The sequence below is a fragment of the Lepidothrix coronata genome, unplaced genomic scaffold (genome assembly GCF_001604755.1).
Source record: "Lepidothrix coronata isolate B3197 unplaced genomic scaffold, Lepidothrix_coronata-1.0 Scaffold38, whole genome shotgun sequence".
NCBI lineage: Eukaryota > Metazoa > Chordata > Aves > Passeriformes > Pipridae > Lepidothrix > Lepidothrix coronata.
This window is the reverse complement of record NW_016690218.1, coordinates 2,999,349-3,016,510: the sequence shown is the minus strand read 5'-3', so window position 1 is coordinate 3,016,510 and position 17,162 is coordinate 2,999,349. Positions and strand designations below refer to the sequence as shown.

Sequence of the window (17,162 nt, the reverse complement as noted above, 5' to 3'; positions counted from 1 at the left end):
AGTGACTAAGTAATTTTCAAGCTGTATTTGAAATCAGTGCTGTTTGCATTTCACACAGAAATATGGCACTAACATTAAAGAAAGTCTTCAACCTCATCACTTGATTTATATTTGTTTTATTATAAAATAAATACAAACCAAAGAGGTTTTACAGAAGTATATAAAAAAGTCTAGTACTGAGTCGACAGGGTCTGCCCAGAAGTTTTAGAGTAGCACCAACCCAGAAGTCAGTTTTACAGAGAGGGAAAAGTACAAGAACCTTAAGGATGCCTTCTAATCAGGGTTGTACAGAAGAATCAGAAAGACCAGATATTCTCAGGTAGACAGGATTGTGCCTGTTCACAAATTTCTTCAGAATCCGGAATCTTTTCACCTGAGCTTTGCAGCCTTGGTGTGATACATATTTAAAGTACTTGCCATCTAGGGAAAAAACAAACAAACTGTAAGTTATACCATGATACAAGTAAATACAAAATGCTCTCATTGTTTAAATCATATGCAAACATCTAAGAAACTTTTCAGTACTTGAAGGTATTAAAATCCAAGACATGCACATTAGAGACATAACTGTAGTGATAAATACTCTATCCTCACTTAACCCAGAAAACATTACATGTATATAAATTGTGCTGTTTTGCAAAATATTTTTTTCTTTCTTAAATTTTTGCTCTGCAAATAGATCACAAAGCAAAATTTGAAGGGTGTAGAGCAGCATTGATATCATACATTAACTTATTATGCTGGATGAGGAAAATAAAGGCTCACATTGACACCAATAAGACACCAATAAGCACTAAAACTTCATTCAAGAAAATCAGAACTGGAACAACCTTTTTAGCCAGCTGGAAATAAAAGCTGCAAGACATTTGATAACATACTACTGAAAGCAAAAAAAAAAAACAACCCCAAAACCCCAACTTTCATTATAAGAAATTGTTTTATTAAGTCCAGAAGATAAAGTTATAGAAACAAAGTTATAGACAACAAACAAGTTGACAATCAGAAGTCCACACCAGTGTATGAGCCATGGTCTCCATGCCATATTCCCATTCTCAATTTAGCAGCTGATTCTTTGCCTGATCCTCCACTTGGTTTTGGCAGCATTCCAAACAATGCTACTGAAGAGATAAAGATCTTCATCTTTGTACCAAACTGCTGATGGTTTTCACTCAAGACCCTCTGTCCTCCTCTTTCCTGCACTACAACACCCCCATGGTCCTTAATGTCCAGCTGCTCCCCAGCATTTGTTGAGACACTGTCTAAGCTGGTAGCCAGCAAGCAAACTCTCCACTGTCCTCACAACATTCCCTCAGGGGTGTGTTGTGCATTTGTGAAATTGTGGTTTGAAGGTTAAACAAGATAAACAGTATTGTAACTGCTCAACAGGGTCAGATAAAACAGAATTCTAAACCAGGATAAGACAAGTTATGCAAAATATGCCTCATTGCTAAATATCAAACCAATTTAAACATCTTTCATGTTTAGCTCCAAAGACAAGGATATTTCCTAGAAGGAAGAAATTGCATTTCTTCCAAGGAGCAGAACAGCTGCATCCCATCTTATTAGGGCTAGAACTAGACAGTATTTCTGTTCTGTGTAGTGAAAAGGAAAAAACATGTAGTATTACCCTTTCCCAGTAAAATTCCAGCCACCAGAGCTTTTTCATATGAAAGACTTTTATTTTCCTGCCAGTTCCTTTTTGCCAAGTACCGGCTAAAATGGAAGGCTGGCCACCAGTCCTTCCTGGAGTTCCACTCTTGCTTGATCCAGTCAAGATGCTTCTCAGAGCTGGAAAAAGGTTAAACAAGTTACATAAAAGCTTAAATTGCGATGAAAAGATTATTAGGAGACACTGACACTTATAACCGGCTTGCTACAAGTCTCCTAAATTGCTAACATAGACACACCGACTTTATACTCAGACTGAAACACTAATCTAAACAGAAATAAGCTATTTTTTTAAATCACTGGCAACACTCGTTGAGGCAGGAGGCAGTCTAAATAAGACTTTAGCAGTCTTATTTAGATTTGGCAATAACACAAATTATAGTGTGAAATGAAGCAAGCCTTTTGACTTTCGTGCCAGTTTGTCAATAGTAATATGGAAGTTTCTTCAAGTTTGTCAACAAATTGGTAGTATGAAGGGGCTGGTTTGTTTTTAGGAAAGGTTTGTGTTACTCTAGGCATACTCAAAGACTAACTTATCCCAAACAGTTATTACTGTTATTGCATAACACCCTTAAAAAGAATCATAAAATATGCTGAGTTGGAAGGGACCCACAAGGATCATCAAGTCCAACTCTAAACTGAGCATTTCAGAAACAAAAGCTCTTTCCAGTCCCTCAAAGGAGCCTACAAGGAAGCTGGAGAGGTTTTTGCAAGGGCCTGTAGTGACAGGACAAGAAGGAATAGCTTCAAACTGAGAGAGGACAGGTTTAGATCAGATATTAGGAGAAATTCTTCACTCTGAGGGTGGTGAGGCACTGGAACATGTTGCACAGAGAAGCTGTGGGTGCCCCATCCCTGGAAGTGTTCAAGGCCAGGTTGGATGGGGCTTGAGCAACCTGGTCTAGTGGAAGGTGTCCCTGTCCATGGCAGGGGGGTTGGAACTAGATGGTCTTCAAGGTCCCTTCGCAAAGTATTCTAAGATTCTATAAACCATCTGCAACAGGAAGCAACATTCCCATAAAATGACCAAGATGCCCAGTATATTTCAAGATACTCTGAAGTTGTGCATTCAAAAACAAAAATGAAGGCAAAGTTAGAGTATCGTACTACTTTTAGTAATTTATGCAACAACACTCCTAGCTCTAATCCACTAGCTTCTGGTCTTAACAGCAGATGCTGTGTAGGTAGAGGTGGCAATAAAGCAGTAGAATGGGTCAAATTCAGTGCCAAATTAATTTACCGGAAATATTCAGGGCTTGAAACACACAACAGCCTGTTTGTTGGGTAAAATAAAGCCTAGACATTGGAGGCCTTCTGGGTGCAGATTGTCAGAGATGGTTTCTTCTGAAATCAGAGGCCATGTCTGTCAGAGTTGGCAAGGACATCAATCTCCAGGCACATTGGCTCAGATTTTAACAATACACCCACCAGCTGCACCTGTAACAGTTACCACCATCACACAACCCACCAATCTGCACAGCACCAGCCCTGGTGCAGCCCAGCAGTTCTCAAAACAGCTTCCAACAATGCACATGTAAGAACAGGACTGAACAACCAACAACTTTCCTGCCCCAAAAGAGGGCAATTAGTGACGGGCAGCAAACGCTACCCCAACATCTGAATAACTCTTTCTGCATAAAGATGTAACCTGTTAAAAAAAAAACAAAACAAAACAACAACAAAAAAACCAAACACCACAGCTTTTTTCAGGAAATGCAGTACCGGAAATTTTGAATTCTTCTCAATACTTTCTTCTTCCCTCCTAACAAGAGCACACTGCAGCCAAGCAGTGCCACAGAACTCAGAGTAGGCCAGGCAACTCTTCCCTTCACCAGCAGGAAGAGAAAGGCTACACAGGGACACTTTGCCAATCGCCAAAGGCAGAGGCTTGATACATTTGTTTTTAGCACATTGCATCAGAGATACTTACATTACAATTTGTTTCACCTGTCTTGCCAAGCAGCTCCACGCTTTTACATTTTCTTTCCAGCCAGCATAATCCAGGGCCGCAAAAATAACTTCTAGCCCCAGCCGACGCTTTTTTCTTTTCTCTGAAAAAAGGTTAAGCTGATTAATGACTTACTTAGACCAAGATAAACTTATTAGTAAGCAACAAGTGAAATACAGATCTCTATCCTGCCTCCCCAAATGCTGCTACTGTCCCCATTACTGAGGGTGTCCCCTATTCTGTTGCTTCCAAGAGATGAAGTTAAGGAATACTTCCTGTCTCTAGAAAACAACTCACACCAGAGACACTCTGTCCCTACTCCCATCCTGCTCAAACACTGCTGATTCAAGAGGAACACATACAACACTCACTTATCACACACTGCCTTGCTTTTTCCAAAGAGAGTTGCTATTTCCAAAGCTCATTAATCAGTGCCTCCAACTTGCACCTCTGCTCAATACATTCTTCCCATAGGAAGGGAACACAATGCCTCTGGAATACTTCAAATCCCAAGATGCCACCAAAAAAATCAAACCTGATACCAAAATGACTGAAGTGGACATTTCACATCATTTGTTAGGTGTCACCAGAGTTCTTAAAACAGCACTTGACCTATGACAGCAGGTAAATGAGGAAAAAGTTATGTTTACCTGTATAAATGTCTTCAAAAAATCAGGTTGTATTCATTAGCTACGAAAAGTTAGCAAATGTATCACAAATGAACAGAAAAAGGGAGGTTCCAGCCAAACAGTCTTTTTTACCTCCCTCCAATGAAGAATCACAGAATAGTTTGGGTTGGAAGAGACTTTAAAGATCACCTAGTTCCAAACCCCCTGCCTTGGGCGGAGACACCTTCCACTAGACCAGGTTGCTCAAAGCCCCATCCAACCCGGCCTTGAACACTTCCAGGGATGGGGCATCCACAGCTGCTCTTTGCAACCTGTTCCAGTGCCTCACCACCCTCACAGTCAAGAATTTCTTCCTAAAATCTCTTCTAAACATACTCTCTGTCAGTTTAAAGCCATTAAGCCCTATCTTATTAGAAGGGAGAACAAACTTCATTCAGGGGCATTTCACGGACCTGCTGGGACATACCAGATCACAATAAGACAGACAACTTGGAATACAATTGATCTGCATAGAAAAAAGTCTCCAAATTGGAAGACTTTTCTGCCAACTCCAAGATAAAGCTCTCTTGATTAATCAATAGCAATGAACTAAATAACAGATCCATCTCAATTCCTCTAGAAGAAAAAGAATAAATAAATAAATCAGAGATCCTCAAAAGGGAACGGAGACCCTGGAACTCAGAGTAGAATACCTAAAAAAAAATTTAAATTATTTTTGAGATTCTGGCTGTGCCTTACAACAGTTTGCTTTGATCAGCCTTTAAAATGAGAAAGGCATTTGTTTACAGAAGTTTGTAAATGCCTACTCACACATTCAACTTAAAGGTTTCTGTGATTGGAAAGCTGGGATTTGGGTTGTTTTTTTGTTTTTTTTTCTTAACAGACAAAACTACTTTAAAAAGCAGAAAAGAGAAAAGGCAGACTTACTTGATTTTTGAAGCATGGTATTAAAATCTATCATAAGTTCATGAGACGGAACAATATCATGCAAGATCTGAAAATTAAAAGGCAAAACCCAGACACATTATTTTCATGTGAAAACTTTTGAACACTTCTACCTGATCAAGAGAAGTGCAGGCTTCAGAATTTTAGGGGACTAATTCAGAAAATTAAGCAATCTAGTACCTTACTGCCTTGGTGTAAAGAATGAGTGTCTAGGTCCATTTTGCACATCTGTGACACTACTCTGAGACACAGTCAATGAAATACTTTGACAGCTGCTAAAAAAACACTACATGAGGCAAATACAATATAGATTGAAGACCAAATCCAGAAGGCAATGTCATTTTCTTCCCAGACCAGTCCTAGCTGCCCTGTCCACTGCTCTGTGCATTGGATCAGTCTCTGGACCTATCAAACCAGTTCTTTGATACGTCACTACTTTTTAAGAGGCTAGTGTCTAAAGCAACTGCTAAAAAGCCCTGAGAAGGTGGAATTGTATACATATACCCTACAGTTTAAAAGCCTAAACTTTATAAAGCTGTTTTTAAACACCACCTGCACTAACAAAAGCACATTAGTGCCATCAAGTGGCAACACAGACTGCAAAACGTTGTTTGCAAGCAGTACGAAGATCAAGGAGTGAGGGTAAGGAAAGCAGATAATTAAGAACAACTGTACAAAAGCTTAGTCAAGGAAGGTCTTGCCTGTCAACAACCAGCAGACATTAACTTTTATTTTAGCTTTAATGCACAGCTCATTAAAAACAAGCAGAGAAACTAACTGCTAGATAGGATCAATATGTGAAAGAGCAAGCATCTAATAATTTCTACAATATTGTGAAGGTCAAACTTTAACAGAAATCAATGCTTGTTATGTACAAGACTGCTGATACAGACTTGCAGGACCATGTAAATATGTTCTCTGAGCTTGCACACTGACTTTAAAAACTGATACGATGCATCAAGAACTGGAATTCAAAGACAGCAAAGGATACTGCTCCCTCCTGTAACTTCCCTCTAACCCTCTGCTTCCCACAAAGAATACAACAGGGTAAATAATGTTACAGAGTTCAAGGTAACCAAAGTGTCAGACTCAACATGAATGACACAGACTGTATCTCCCATGGAACACATACCTTCAGTGCAGAGACGACTGATTTCTTTGATTCACCCTGTCTCTTCAGGAATTGGTAGAGGTAGACATGAGCATTGGGATTGGCAGGAAACTTTGAGTTGTAGGCATATTCATTCAATACTTGGCGGGCTTCATTATGGTCTCCATAGAATTCCAACAGCTAGAAGAAGTTAAGTCATTAGTTTGCCAGATATTTGTAATCAAACTCCTACAACTAACTTTGGACTACCACAAAACTATCCAATAGCACAATCTGTAGCTAAGAGTGCAGCATATTAGGTAAGAACAGTGTATTTTCATTTTACTGGCTACTCTCATGACAGAGAGACAAAAGTTCATACATAGAAAGAAGCTACTACATGAGAAAATTCCTTAACACTTCATTGTCAAAGAATTACCAGCACTTGCTCTCTGGAAAAAGAGCCTGTCATGTCTTTAAAGAGAGAACTTGGCGGATGCCAGCACCAAGGAAAATTCCCTAAGATGTGCTTAGAGAAGTCAGAGCTTATCAGCACTGACAAAGAGTAAATAATTCCAAAGAGATTTTAAGGTTAACTTTATTTCTTAATTACAAATTCTAAGCAGATATTTAAAAAACCCAAAACAAAACATAGAGGGGCTGCATGTTTGGCACCTCTAACACTTAATGTATCCAGAAAAAACACTGCCCTGCCAAAAAACAGAGAACTTGTTTTCAAGAATTCAAACAAAAGCAACTATGCTCCAATTTCTGTAGCACCATGGAAAAAAAAAATGCAAGCTGTTTGTCTATTTCTTTCTCTTGACAATGCACAGATAAAGTCCTTTTTATACTCTGTGCAGGCTCTGCAGTTCTACCAAGAGTAAACTGTGCTCTATATCAAAGCCAGTGACATACACATACAAATGTGGTGCTTTTAAAATACTTTGTTTTCACCCACACACACATAAAAAACCTGCAGACAGGCATCTTAATGAAAATTAGACAAAAGAAATACATGTGTGAAGCATGCCCTTACGTCCACATAGCATTTCACAAAGAGATCCCAGACTCCAGGTATTTTAATAATCTCCTTTAAGTTCACCGCTGCCTTCCGAAAGCAACTGTGCATTTCCTGTTCAACAGACAAGTCTGCAAATCCATCCAGACCTACCAAAACACCAAAGGATAACACAAAGTTAGCTCTGCCAAGTAAAGGAAGACCTTGAAGAGGTGGTGCACCTGAGACGAACACATTTTGCTAAACAGGGACTCCAGGCAAAGAGCTTCTAACAAAAGATGCCTCGGTTTTCTCAGGAATGAAACAAGAAATTTTCACTGCTCTTCAGTCAAATTTATTATCCTGCAATTTCAGCTTATGGAGCACGATGAGCAGTACTCCAAGACTCGAAGATGCTACCAGCACAAGGTCCATTAACCAAATCCAACACTTAAGTTTTCACAGAAACAAGTTTCACAGAAACTGTTATCAGTTAGATTAGATCTTAATCTAACTGATAACATAGGCATATGCAGAATTAGATGTGACACACTTGTAGCAACTTAGGTATCTTTAAATAAACAGAAGTTCAAACACAAGTTTTCAGGGCTTTGCTATCACTCAAAATTTGAGCAGCAATCAAGCAGTTGCACACCTATTAACCCACTGCTTTAAGTGAATACATTCCTCTGACATTATTTGGTTCTATTTCACGCTGGCTGGATATAAGAAATGTGATTCAGGGGGACAAAAAAGTTTCGGAACAGCCATACAGGGCACTTCAGAAAGGTGGGGGTCAGTGTGCCATTCTGGCACCACCATCACTGCTGATACAGAATCACATATCAGCCATACCATCAAATGTTGAAGTCTGGTAAAGGAAAAGGCATCATTGCAAACTGTGGTGTCTGCACAGGCCAGCTAGTTGAAGTTTACACTTCAATCCAAAAAACACTTACCACGCTCCAACAGGACGTTCTTCTGCTTAGACCAGCTATAGTAGTCCAACAGTCCCCTGTAAGCCTGAATCAGTTTCATTTCTTTATCCTGAAGGGCTGTTTGTTCTCCAAACCTCCAGCTTTCTGCCAGGGACAGGTTTTGGTAAGCTTCATCAATTTGCCCATTACAAAGGAGATGAAAGACATGCTCCAAGCAGACCTGCAATTCAAACAGTCCAAACCACAGCACTTCACACCTCCAACTGAGAGATTTTCAGCAATACAGCAAAGTTCTACACACAGGTTGTAGCAAAAGAGACTTCCTGACATGCACAAAAAAATACCGTCAACACAGTTAATAAAGTATTTTAATTAGAAATCAAAATATTCTTTTATCCAAAAAGTATCTTTACAAAGAATTTTGGAGAAAAAGGAAAGAATGGGAGATTACAAGTGTCACTGTGGGTAGAGATAAGAAAAGAACCTATATATTTCTTTCTGTCTGAAGATGCTGGAGAAACATTAGTAATTAAAAGCATATCTGACATAGAAAGATACTTTCTGCCCCACAGGTTTCAAAAGCTTCAGCCTTTTCACTTCCCAGCAATACCTTCTCAGGAAAAGGGCTGAAGCACTTGAAATCTGTGGGGCAGAAAGCCACCCATCAGGTGGCAGACACTCAGTGCTACTTATCAAGGCAGCAGAAAGCAGTTGTCTCAAAAACCTGCTCATCTTTAACAAGTGCTGTACCTGTTTTAGATCTAGAAATGACGTGAGGAATCCCAGTTGGGTTGCATTTGCTGATTTTTCATTTGTCTACCCAACTGCAGAGCACCTGAAAGAGGGATGTCCTACCACCCTATCATGTTGATTAGGCACTCCACTTAACTCTAAAAAACTCTTGTACACAACTTCCTTCAACAACAGAATGAAAGACAGAAGCACCATCCCAAGTAAGAAACAGCCAAGGAAACCAAAACAGTATAGGTTTGAATGAGCCACCCCAGGAAAAAACCCTGCAGCTGAGTGACATAGATGTGCACAGTGTGCTGTTTCATAGTCAGATTAGCTACTCGAAAAGTGAGATAACGATAGCAACATTTAAGTCAGGAGCACAGTGGTCAAATTAAAGACTGGAAACAAAACTTGGCAGGTGTTAACCTGTAATTAGATGTCATTGAGGCATGCATGAGAACTAATTTAACTGTTTCAAATTCAAATAAAAAGCTTAATTAAAGGGTTTAGGCACTTCTAAGAACTGACAATATGCATTTGTGATCAAATATATGGGCCAAAAGAGATAAGGTTAGGTATAAAATAACATTAAAATATCATGCAGTTGGTAACTCAAATGTATTATCTTTTTCTTCTTTTGACATTAATATCAGTAATATATTTCAAAAGAGAGAAATAATATTCAATATTCAGAAGCTAATATTCAATAAGTGTTCAGGTAAATGTAGAAAATCATCAAGACTGCTTTAAGTACACTCACCTTCAAATACCTTTTTACTCCTAAAGTTTTCATCTGTTCCATGAAACAGTTGAACTCTTTCATGCTGCTATGGGAACGATGGCACAAAATTTCAGTTCCTATTCTCCAAATCATCTATGGATGGGGAGCAAGAGATTCAAAAACAACCTTAGTACAAAAATGGCAACAGTCACCATATACACAGTCTTATCAAACTTAGTTACTGTAGCACATCAAAAAAAATGTACAGTTGAATCATGAATAAAAAAATAACACTAAGTATTATCTACTGCTGTAGTAACTTACATATTCATCTTGTAAGACTTTTGCAGTCATTCAGTGCATGCTTCATAATTACTCATTATAAATGCAGCACTCCAGCAAAGCTTATGGAAACTGCATTGTCAGAAGGTTCCTCCCTCCTATCACTGAAAAATTATGTTCTCCTTTGATATGATCCCACTGAGACAGAAGGTATACACAGTTCTTTGAACTTAGTAATAAAAATTATTTCCAATTAGATGTAGCTTCCCATCTACATGCACCTGTTTTAAAGGTCTCCAAGTTAGCAATATTCAAGTACTCCATTTCTTTAAGAGCTCTGATCCCTTTCCTTCCACTTGCTTCCATCTCAGTACCTGTGAGGAGTTTTGCAAGTACTGGAAGAGCCAGTAACGACCTAAATAAGCCACTAACTTTCAAACAGATTCTGACTGATGCCTGTGCCAGAGGCAAACACACTCACTGCTTTTCCATTTTAGAAGACTACTTTAAGCTGACTTTTCATAGATACACTCCTGATGGAATTAATTTATACCAAGCCAAGTTTTCATCTCTTCCGCTGAGAATCTGTGTTAAAAAAAAAACAACCAACACCAAAAAAAAAACCCAAAACCCCCACACTAAACCCAACACAACCCCACAAAACCAGCCTGCAAGCCCAAAGAACTTTTCAGGACTGTCAGGAAAACACTGCAGGTTCTCAGCAACCCTGAAAGCGAGATCTCAGCAGAATCAAGCTCTAGCAAGATGGGTTAAACCCTCAGCAGAGACATGTCTGTGCAGGGGCAGGCTTTTGGTGAGTAATTGGACAGCATTTGCCTTGAGCACTTGCAGTGAGGAGGTCTGGTGTACTTCCTGCAGCCTGCCACTCAAGAGTTTCTACATCAACATCTGAATAGTTGCTCATTTGCTTTTAGAAGCTTCAACGTCTTTATTTTCTAGTCTAATTTATGAAAGTTGAGTAATTTTTCAGGTCTTACCTGCAATTTTTTTTTTAATTGTGATCAAATAAAAAAATCAAAAATCAAAAAAAATTAAAAAAAAAATCAAACCTGTGATTAATTAATTAAGACAAATGTTGGTCCTGAAGTGTCATAGATGCTGCTTGCAAGTATTTTTTCAACTGCAAAAGAACCCAGATAACAGACATGGACTTACCTCTGATGGACTGATGGGTTCTCTGGAATAGTCCTTCTCCAGTGACTCAACATAGAAGGTCAGAAACTCTGCAGCCCTTTTCCACTGCTTTTGTAGCATGGCATCCTGAATGTAACTTAGACACGCTTCCTTGCTCTTCTTGAAGTTCAGTTTGTGTTCATGGGAAGATTCTAAAAAACAAACAAACAACAAAAAGGTCAACCGAGCCCACAACTGTCACCTATTCAGATGACAATGTGCCCCCTATTTCAGTATCTTTCTTATATGATCTTTCTTGGGGACTACAGAAAGTGATCTTAAACTCTGTGGTTTTGAAGATAAACACACCTACAAGTCCACAGTAAAAAAAAAAAATTTTGGGAAAAGCCGAAAATATAATATGAAATGGCATTTTCTACAAACAGCACACAGCTGCAGACACTTAAAACAGTGATGAGCCAATTATTTCACACTACTGCCCTACCAGAATTAGAAGCCCACAGTGCTTAGATAGCTTCACAGCACATTTTGTGATATTTTAGGGGCAACTCTCTTCACTTATTAATCATTGTCTAAGTGTGTGACCCCACTCTGCTGAAGATTTACATACATGTATACAAACAGGCTATTCCAGTGCCAAAGCTAAGCAATTCCCACAAAGATAAATGTAGATAATTATTCTCTTTTGAGTACAAAAGAGGCCATTTAGCCTTTTTACATGAATAGTGGGTCAACTTATATTGAAACCAGCACTTCGTGCCCACATCTGTTTAAAAATCACGGCTGCATGCCATGGCCCTACAACAGTGCTCATCCATAAAAGCCTTCTGCAAGACACATGAAGTGTTCACCAAGACACCTCCTACCTGGAGGAGGCAAAAGAATTACCTAACTTAGCCAGCATTTGAGTTAGCACAGAATCACAGAACTGTTAGGATTGGAAGGGACCTCTGGAGATCATCCAGTCCAACCCCCCTTACCAAGGCAGGGCCACCTCTCGCAGGTGACACAGGAACTCATCCAGGTGGGTTTTGAATGTCTCCAGAGAAGGTGACTCCATGGTCTCCCTGGGCAGCCTGTTCCAGCGCTCTGCCACCCTCAATGTAAAGAAGTTCTTCCTCATGTTGAGGTGAAACTTCTTGTGTTTTAGTTTATGGCCACTGCTTCTCATCCTGTCGCTGGGCAGCACTGAAAAGAGTCTGGCACTGTCCTCTTGGCACCCGCCTTTGAGATCTTTATATGCAATAATGTGATTCCCTCTCAGTCTTCTCTTCTCCAGACTAAACAGGCCCAGCTCCTGCAGTCTCCCCTCATAAGAGATGCTCCAGACCCCCTGTCATGTTTGTGGCCCTCTGCTGGACCCTCTCCAATAGCTCCTTGTCTTTCTTGTACTGAGGAGCCCCGAACTGGACACAGCACTGCAGCTGTGCCTCACCAGGGCCGAGTGGAGGGGCAGGATCACCTCCCTGCACTTCCTAATGCACCCCAGGACATCACCTGGCCGCAAGGGCACGCTGCCGGCTCATAAAACAACTAAGGCTATTTTCGAATCTCTTTCTCCCCGCTAACAGACGATTTGGAGAACGGGAGCTGAAATTTGGTGCCATCCCTCCCAAAGCAGCAGGAAGGAGCTCACAACAAGAACTCACGCAGCCAGCGCCGCCCTTACCCGGCTGGTGGAGGAGCACCGGCAGGAAGGGCAGATGCAGGGGCGGCTGCAAGGTGCTCCCTGCCGGGGCGGCGGGGCTCCTCCTCCTCCCCACCGCGGCCTCCTCATCCTCCTCCTCCTCCAGGAAGCTGTCCATGGCGCCGCGGGCAGACCAGCACCTCCTCAGCTCATCCGCAGCGGGCAGTAGGCACCTCCCACCTTGTGAGGCAAGATCCGCCGGCCAAGCCGAACCCGGAGGGTCAGCTCGGACTGGGCGGGCAGCTACCGGACCTCCTCCTCACGCCGGCGATTCCCGGCAGGCGCGTGCGGCATGGGCGGGGCGATCCCGGCGGGCACCCGCGCCCTGAGGAACATGGAGCGGCTTTGCCGCCATGGCCGCTGAGGGGGGCGGGAAACGGCCGTGCGCATGCGCGGCGGGAGAGCGGGGCATCGCCGCCGCCATGATGGAAGCGGGCGCTCCGTGTCCCCGTGGCGGTGGGGCGGGTGCGCTTTTCCCCGCTTCCCTCTGCCTATGGAAGTGGGAAAATGAGGAATGTCGGCCAAGGGTGAAGCAGGAGGGATGGGGAGCGGCACAGGACGGTAGCCGGGAGTGTGTAGTGGTGTGGTAGGGCGGTGTTTAATTCTACACCTATGACAAACAAAGCGTCACTAGAGCCCTGGCTAATGCACAGGTTACTCTCAAAGTGACTTAGCGAGGTCCTTTGTCACTCTTTCCATTAGCTGTGTTGCTGCTTTTCTGTAAGTTTGTAATTCATCATGTTCTACAGAAGTAAAGGATTCCCAGTCAAAATCCTGTGCCTTGCAGAGCAACAATGTTGCCTATGCTACCGCAGAATACCTGGATTCTGGGACTCTGCCTCAACCACAGATTCTGATTTGTACAAGTTTGTGCTGGGACTTATTTCTTTAAACCACTTGTGGAAACTGAGTTTTTCGTGGACTATTTTGATGTGGGTAAAGTCCAGTTTTCTGTGTACAATTTTACAGAGTTTTTTCAGAACAGCTCTAAAATGGGAGAGTGTGCAAACAATCAACTGGCTCAGATTGAAGGTTCATGTAATGCAGTATCCTGGTTCAGCTGTGATCAATAATGTGTGTCAAGAGAATAGTACAAGGCAGAACAGTTGTTTGCAGTATATGAACACTGAACCTCAGTACATACCTTAATACGACATTTAATAAGTGTGTAGGGACAACAGAAGTCTCCCTTTACTTTTTCTGTATTTTTAATCCTGTGTTCTTCCAGTATACAACTAGCATTTCAGTTCATAAATATTTTGTATTATTAATTGACGATTAACTTACTGGACTAGTGATGATAAAGTGTTATATAGCACCACCTCTCTAAGAGTGTCATCTTCTTTTACTGTCCTTTATAATTGACACCCTTTGTGAGTATCTCATTGATCTTTGGTGTTCCCCAAGCGTGATGGCACTTCCTGCAACACTTCTGATCTTTTGTTAGATCAATTCCCTAATTTCAGTATCCAGCTTACCCCACTTAATTTGCAAAAGTTTTCATGTTTGCATAGAAGGATATTTACATTTGGCTTGTTATTTTTATTTTCCTATGTCATACATTGGTGAGAGTTTTTGCAGATTCTTAGATAAATTTAGCCAACTGATCTTGTTAGTGGGTATTAGTTATTTTAGTAGGTATTCTACTGCAGAATAGATAGGAGAGCTGCTTTGTAACTGTAGATACACACAAAATGTTAGATTTCTCATGTACAGTGGGGCTACTCTCATAGTTGAATACATCTGTTTCCAACATTGGGGTTGAAGACTGAAGGAAATTTTGCCTAAAATATCTAAATTGAACCAAGTAAAATATTTCTGGTTTGTGTCACACATTGGGGAAAGCTGGGTATGTTAATAATAAGTGGGTATGCTTTTACTCTGAAATACTTGAAATTTTAGGGAATGCTGGACGGTTGCAGTGGTAATCCTGTGTATACCTATTGGCTGCTCGCTATTGCACAATAAAGGCAATGACTTATGCAAGAACTATGTGATCTTGTTTTTTTCACATCTCCCTTTCTTGCCCTTGTCTTTATGACCAACAGATACCGTTACCTTTTGTCTTGGTCTTTTAATAAAGATAAGCTTGATAACTTTGTACTGATGGAAAATTACTAAACAGCTCTTTCTTCACAAGAGATTGGACCTAAAGGTGTGGGCACTAGAACACAAGAAATATTAGTGTTGAGGGGAAAACGCTTGTCTTTCATTTGTACAGTCATCATAAAATGTGACTTGAATTCATTTACTTCTATATTGTAAATTGTGACAAAATTCACTTCTAGGTTTTCTGAGTTAGGCTCTCCTAGAGCTTTTTATTAGCCAATATCAGCAATGGCAAATACGTATCACCTCATTCTGTAGGAAGTGAAACACAAAAATGTCAAGAAAATTACAGGGGGGCTACAGCCACGGTATTGCACTAGGTCTGGAGAACAAAGGCACTGGATGAATGAATCATTGCATTCCTGTACCATGTGGATCCTCAGGATTGACAGGCAGGATGTCCGAGGTGGGCAAAGATGTACCGACACTTCATTGCAGCACTAAGGAAGATACCTGTTTCTACCTTGATACTTTTTTGTAGTGTGATTAAAACATTAAACTGCTCAAGGCTGAAAATTAAATGTTTATATAGTTTTCAGAAATTACATAGCAGTAACTAAACTTGGATCTCAGGCCCTGTATGATGGAGAAATGAGAGTCTGTAGAGCAAAAAAATCAGTAGCCATGAGGATGGGATAAGAACACATGCAATTAGAAGTGGTGATGGCTAACTCTTGAGATGTAGCATTTAAAAGGGCTCTTAAAAACAACCTCAGCTGCTCAGAGTTGTCCTTTGACATTCACAAAAAAAAGCAGAAACATCCACCTTGACTATGAGTTCCGCTGAGTGCCTATTCATTTTGGGAGCAGCTTCAGACTCTGCCCTTTGGAAAGTGAAAAAAAATTAAAATTAACCAGCAAGAGGACTGTCTTATGTTACCTGTCCATTCTTGGCTGTGTCATTTATTTTCTTCGTCCGCTCAGAGGCTCTGCTAATTAACATGAGACTGAAAAGAAGGAGGGATAAAAAGTTTTGGTTTTCAGCTGTACATTAGCATTGTCACTTCTTGCTGTCATCCTGCTATTTTAGATCTCTAAAGCAACATGAAAGTGATAGGTGTGAAGAAAAGGGAATGCTAACCCAAACTATTCTGGAATTCTGTGATTTCATGATTCTCTTCTGCTCTCTCCCCACGGAACTGTGCAGCTTTCCTTCACCAGAACTGCTTCTGACACAGCAACTTCCATTCAAAACAGAAGATTGTAAAGGCCAGAGAACAGTAAGTTCAAGCCTGTGTAACCAATTGAATTCATGTTGTTGGTGATTATGGTTCTAAAAATCTTCTTTTCTTTCTTTTACCATTGCAGCATAATTCCAGGAATGCGAAATGTGTATAGGTAATTTTGATGAGAGGACTTTGGAACACCAGTGTATTTATTTCTCATTAACTACTCACTGTTTTGGTGTTACTGTGTATGTAATAAGCCAAATTCTTCTGCTCTCAAAACTTTGGCACATGGTGGGATTTTGGGACCTTCCTGTGCCAGGCTAGGAATTGGACTCAATGATCCTTGTGGGTCCCTTCCAACTCAGGATTCTGCAAGGGCGGGCACAGATGTGTGCAAGCACATCTTTCTGTTTGCAAACATTCAATACCTAAAATATATCAGCAAGTGGAAGCTGCAGCTACAGAAGGGCAAGGATGGGCCTGGTGGGGAATCCTGTATTTTCGGCTGCCTGGTGTGAAACCCTGCACTTTCCCCAGTGGGACCACGGCTGAGTGAGTTCAGAAACCCGCTTTCACTGCAGGTGTAACCTCAGGCTCTCGGAGGCCACTGAGGGAGGCGGCGGCTGCTTCTCCCCAGCGGAGATGAGAACTGCTCGGCAGGGCAGCAGGGAGAGCAGCCAGAGGGATGTTCGGGTCTGTCATATCCTTACAGGGGCCAAGTACATCCTTCCTGCAACGCGGCCAGGCCGCTGCGCCGCTCGCTACCCCAGCGATCCTCTACTAGCGAGACCCTCTATTAGTAAGCACAAATAAGAGGTAGAACCTTCCCTCTTCTCTCCCCTGCGGGGCGAGCCTGAAAAAGAGCCGGCGATCTGAAAAAGATCCCTGCCCGGCGCGGCGGCAGGGATCGGGATGGGGATCAGAACGGGGATCGGGATGCCGCCGGCAGAAAGAGAAGCTCCGTGCGCTGCCCTCCCTCCCTCCGCGGCGGCGGCGGCGGCGGGGCCGCGCTTGTCCCTCCCCCGCCACATCGCCCTCCCGCCGGCGCTGCTGACGTGTCTGCTCCCTCCCTCCCTCCTCCGTCCC

At 41.6% G+C, this 17,162-nt stretch overlaps 1 protein-coding gene across 1 annotated transcript; it reads right to left on the bottom strand.

Moving 5' to 3' along the window:
* Nucleotides 1-109: 109 nt before the first annotated feature.
* TAF1A (TATA-box binding protein associated factor, RNA polymerase I subunit A) lies at nucleotides 110-13,100 on the bottom strand. Its single transcript, XM_017812833.1, has 10 exons — nucleotides 12,781-13,100; nucleotides 11,133-11,302; nucleotides 9,714-9,827; nucleotides 8,240-8,438; nucleotides 7,320-7,450; nucleotides 6,323-6,481; nucleotides 5,173-5,239; nucleotides 3,599-3,719; nucleotides 1,628-1,788; nucleotides 110-420 (listed from the first exon to the last, which is right to left on the bottom strand). The coding sequence occupies exons 1-10, from the start codon at nucleotides 12,914-12,916 to the stop codon at nucleotides 278-280; spliced, it is 1,401 nt and encodes a 466-aa protein (XP_017668322.1). The 5' UTR covers nucleotides 12,917-13,100; the 3' UTR covers nucleotides 110-277.
* Nucleotides 13,101-17,162: the final 4,062 nt, after the last annotated feature.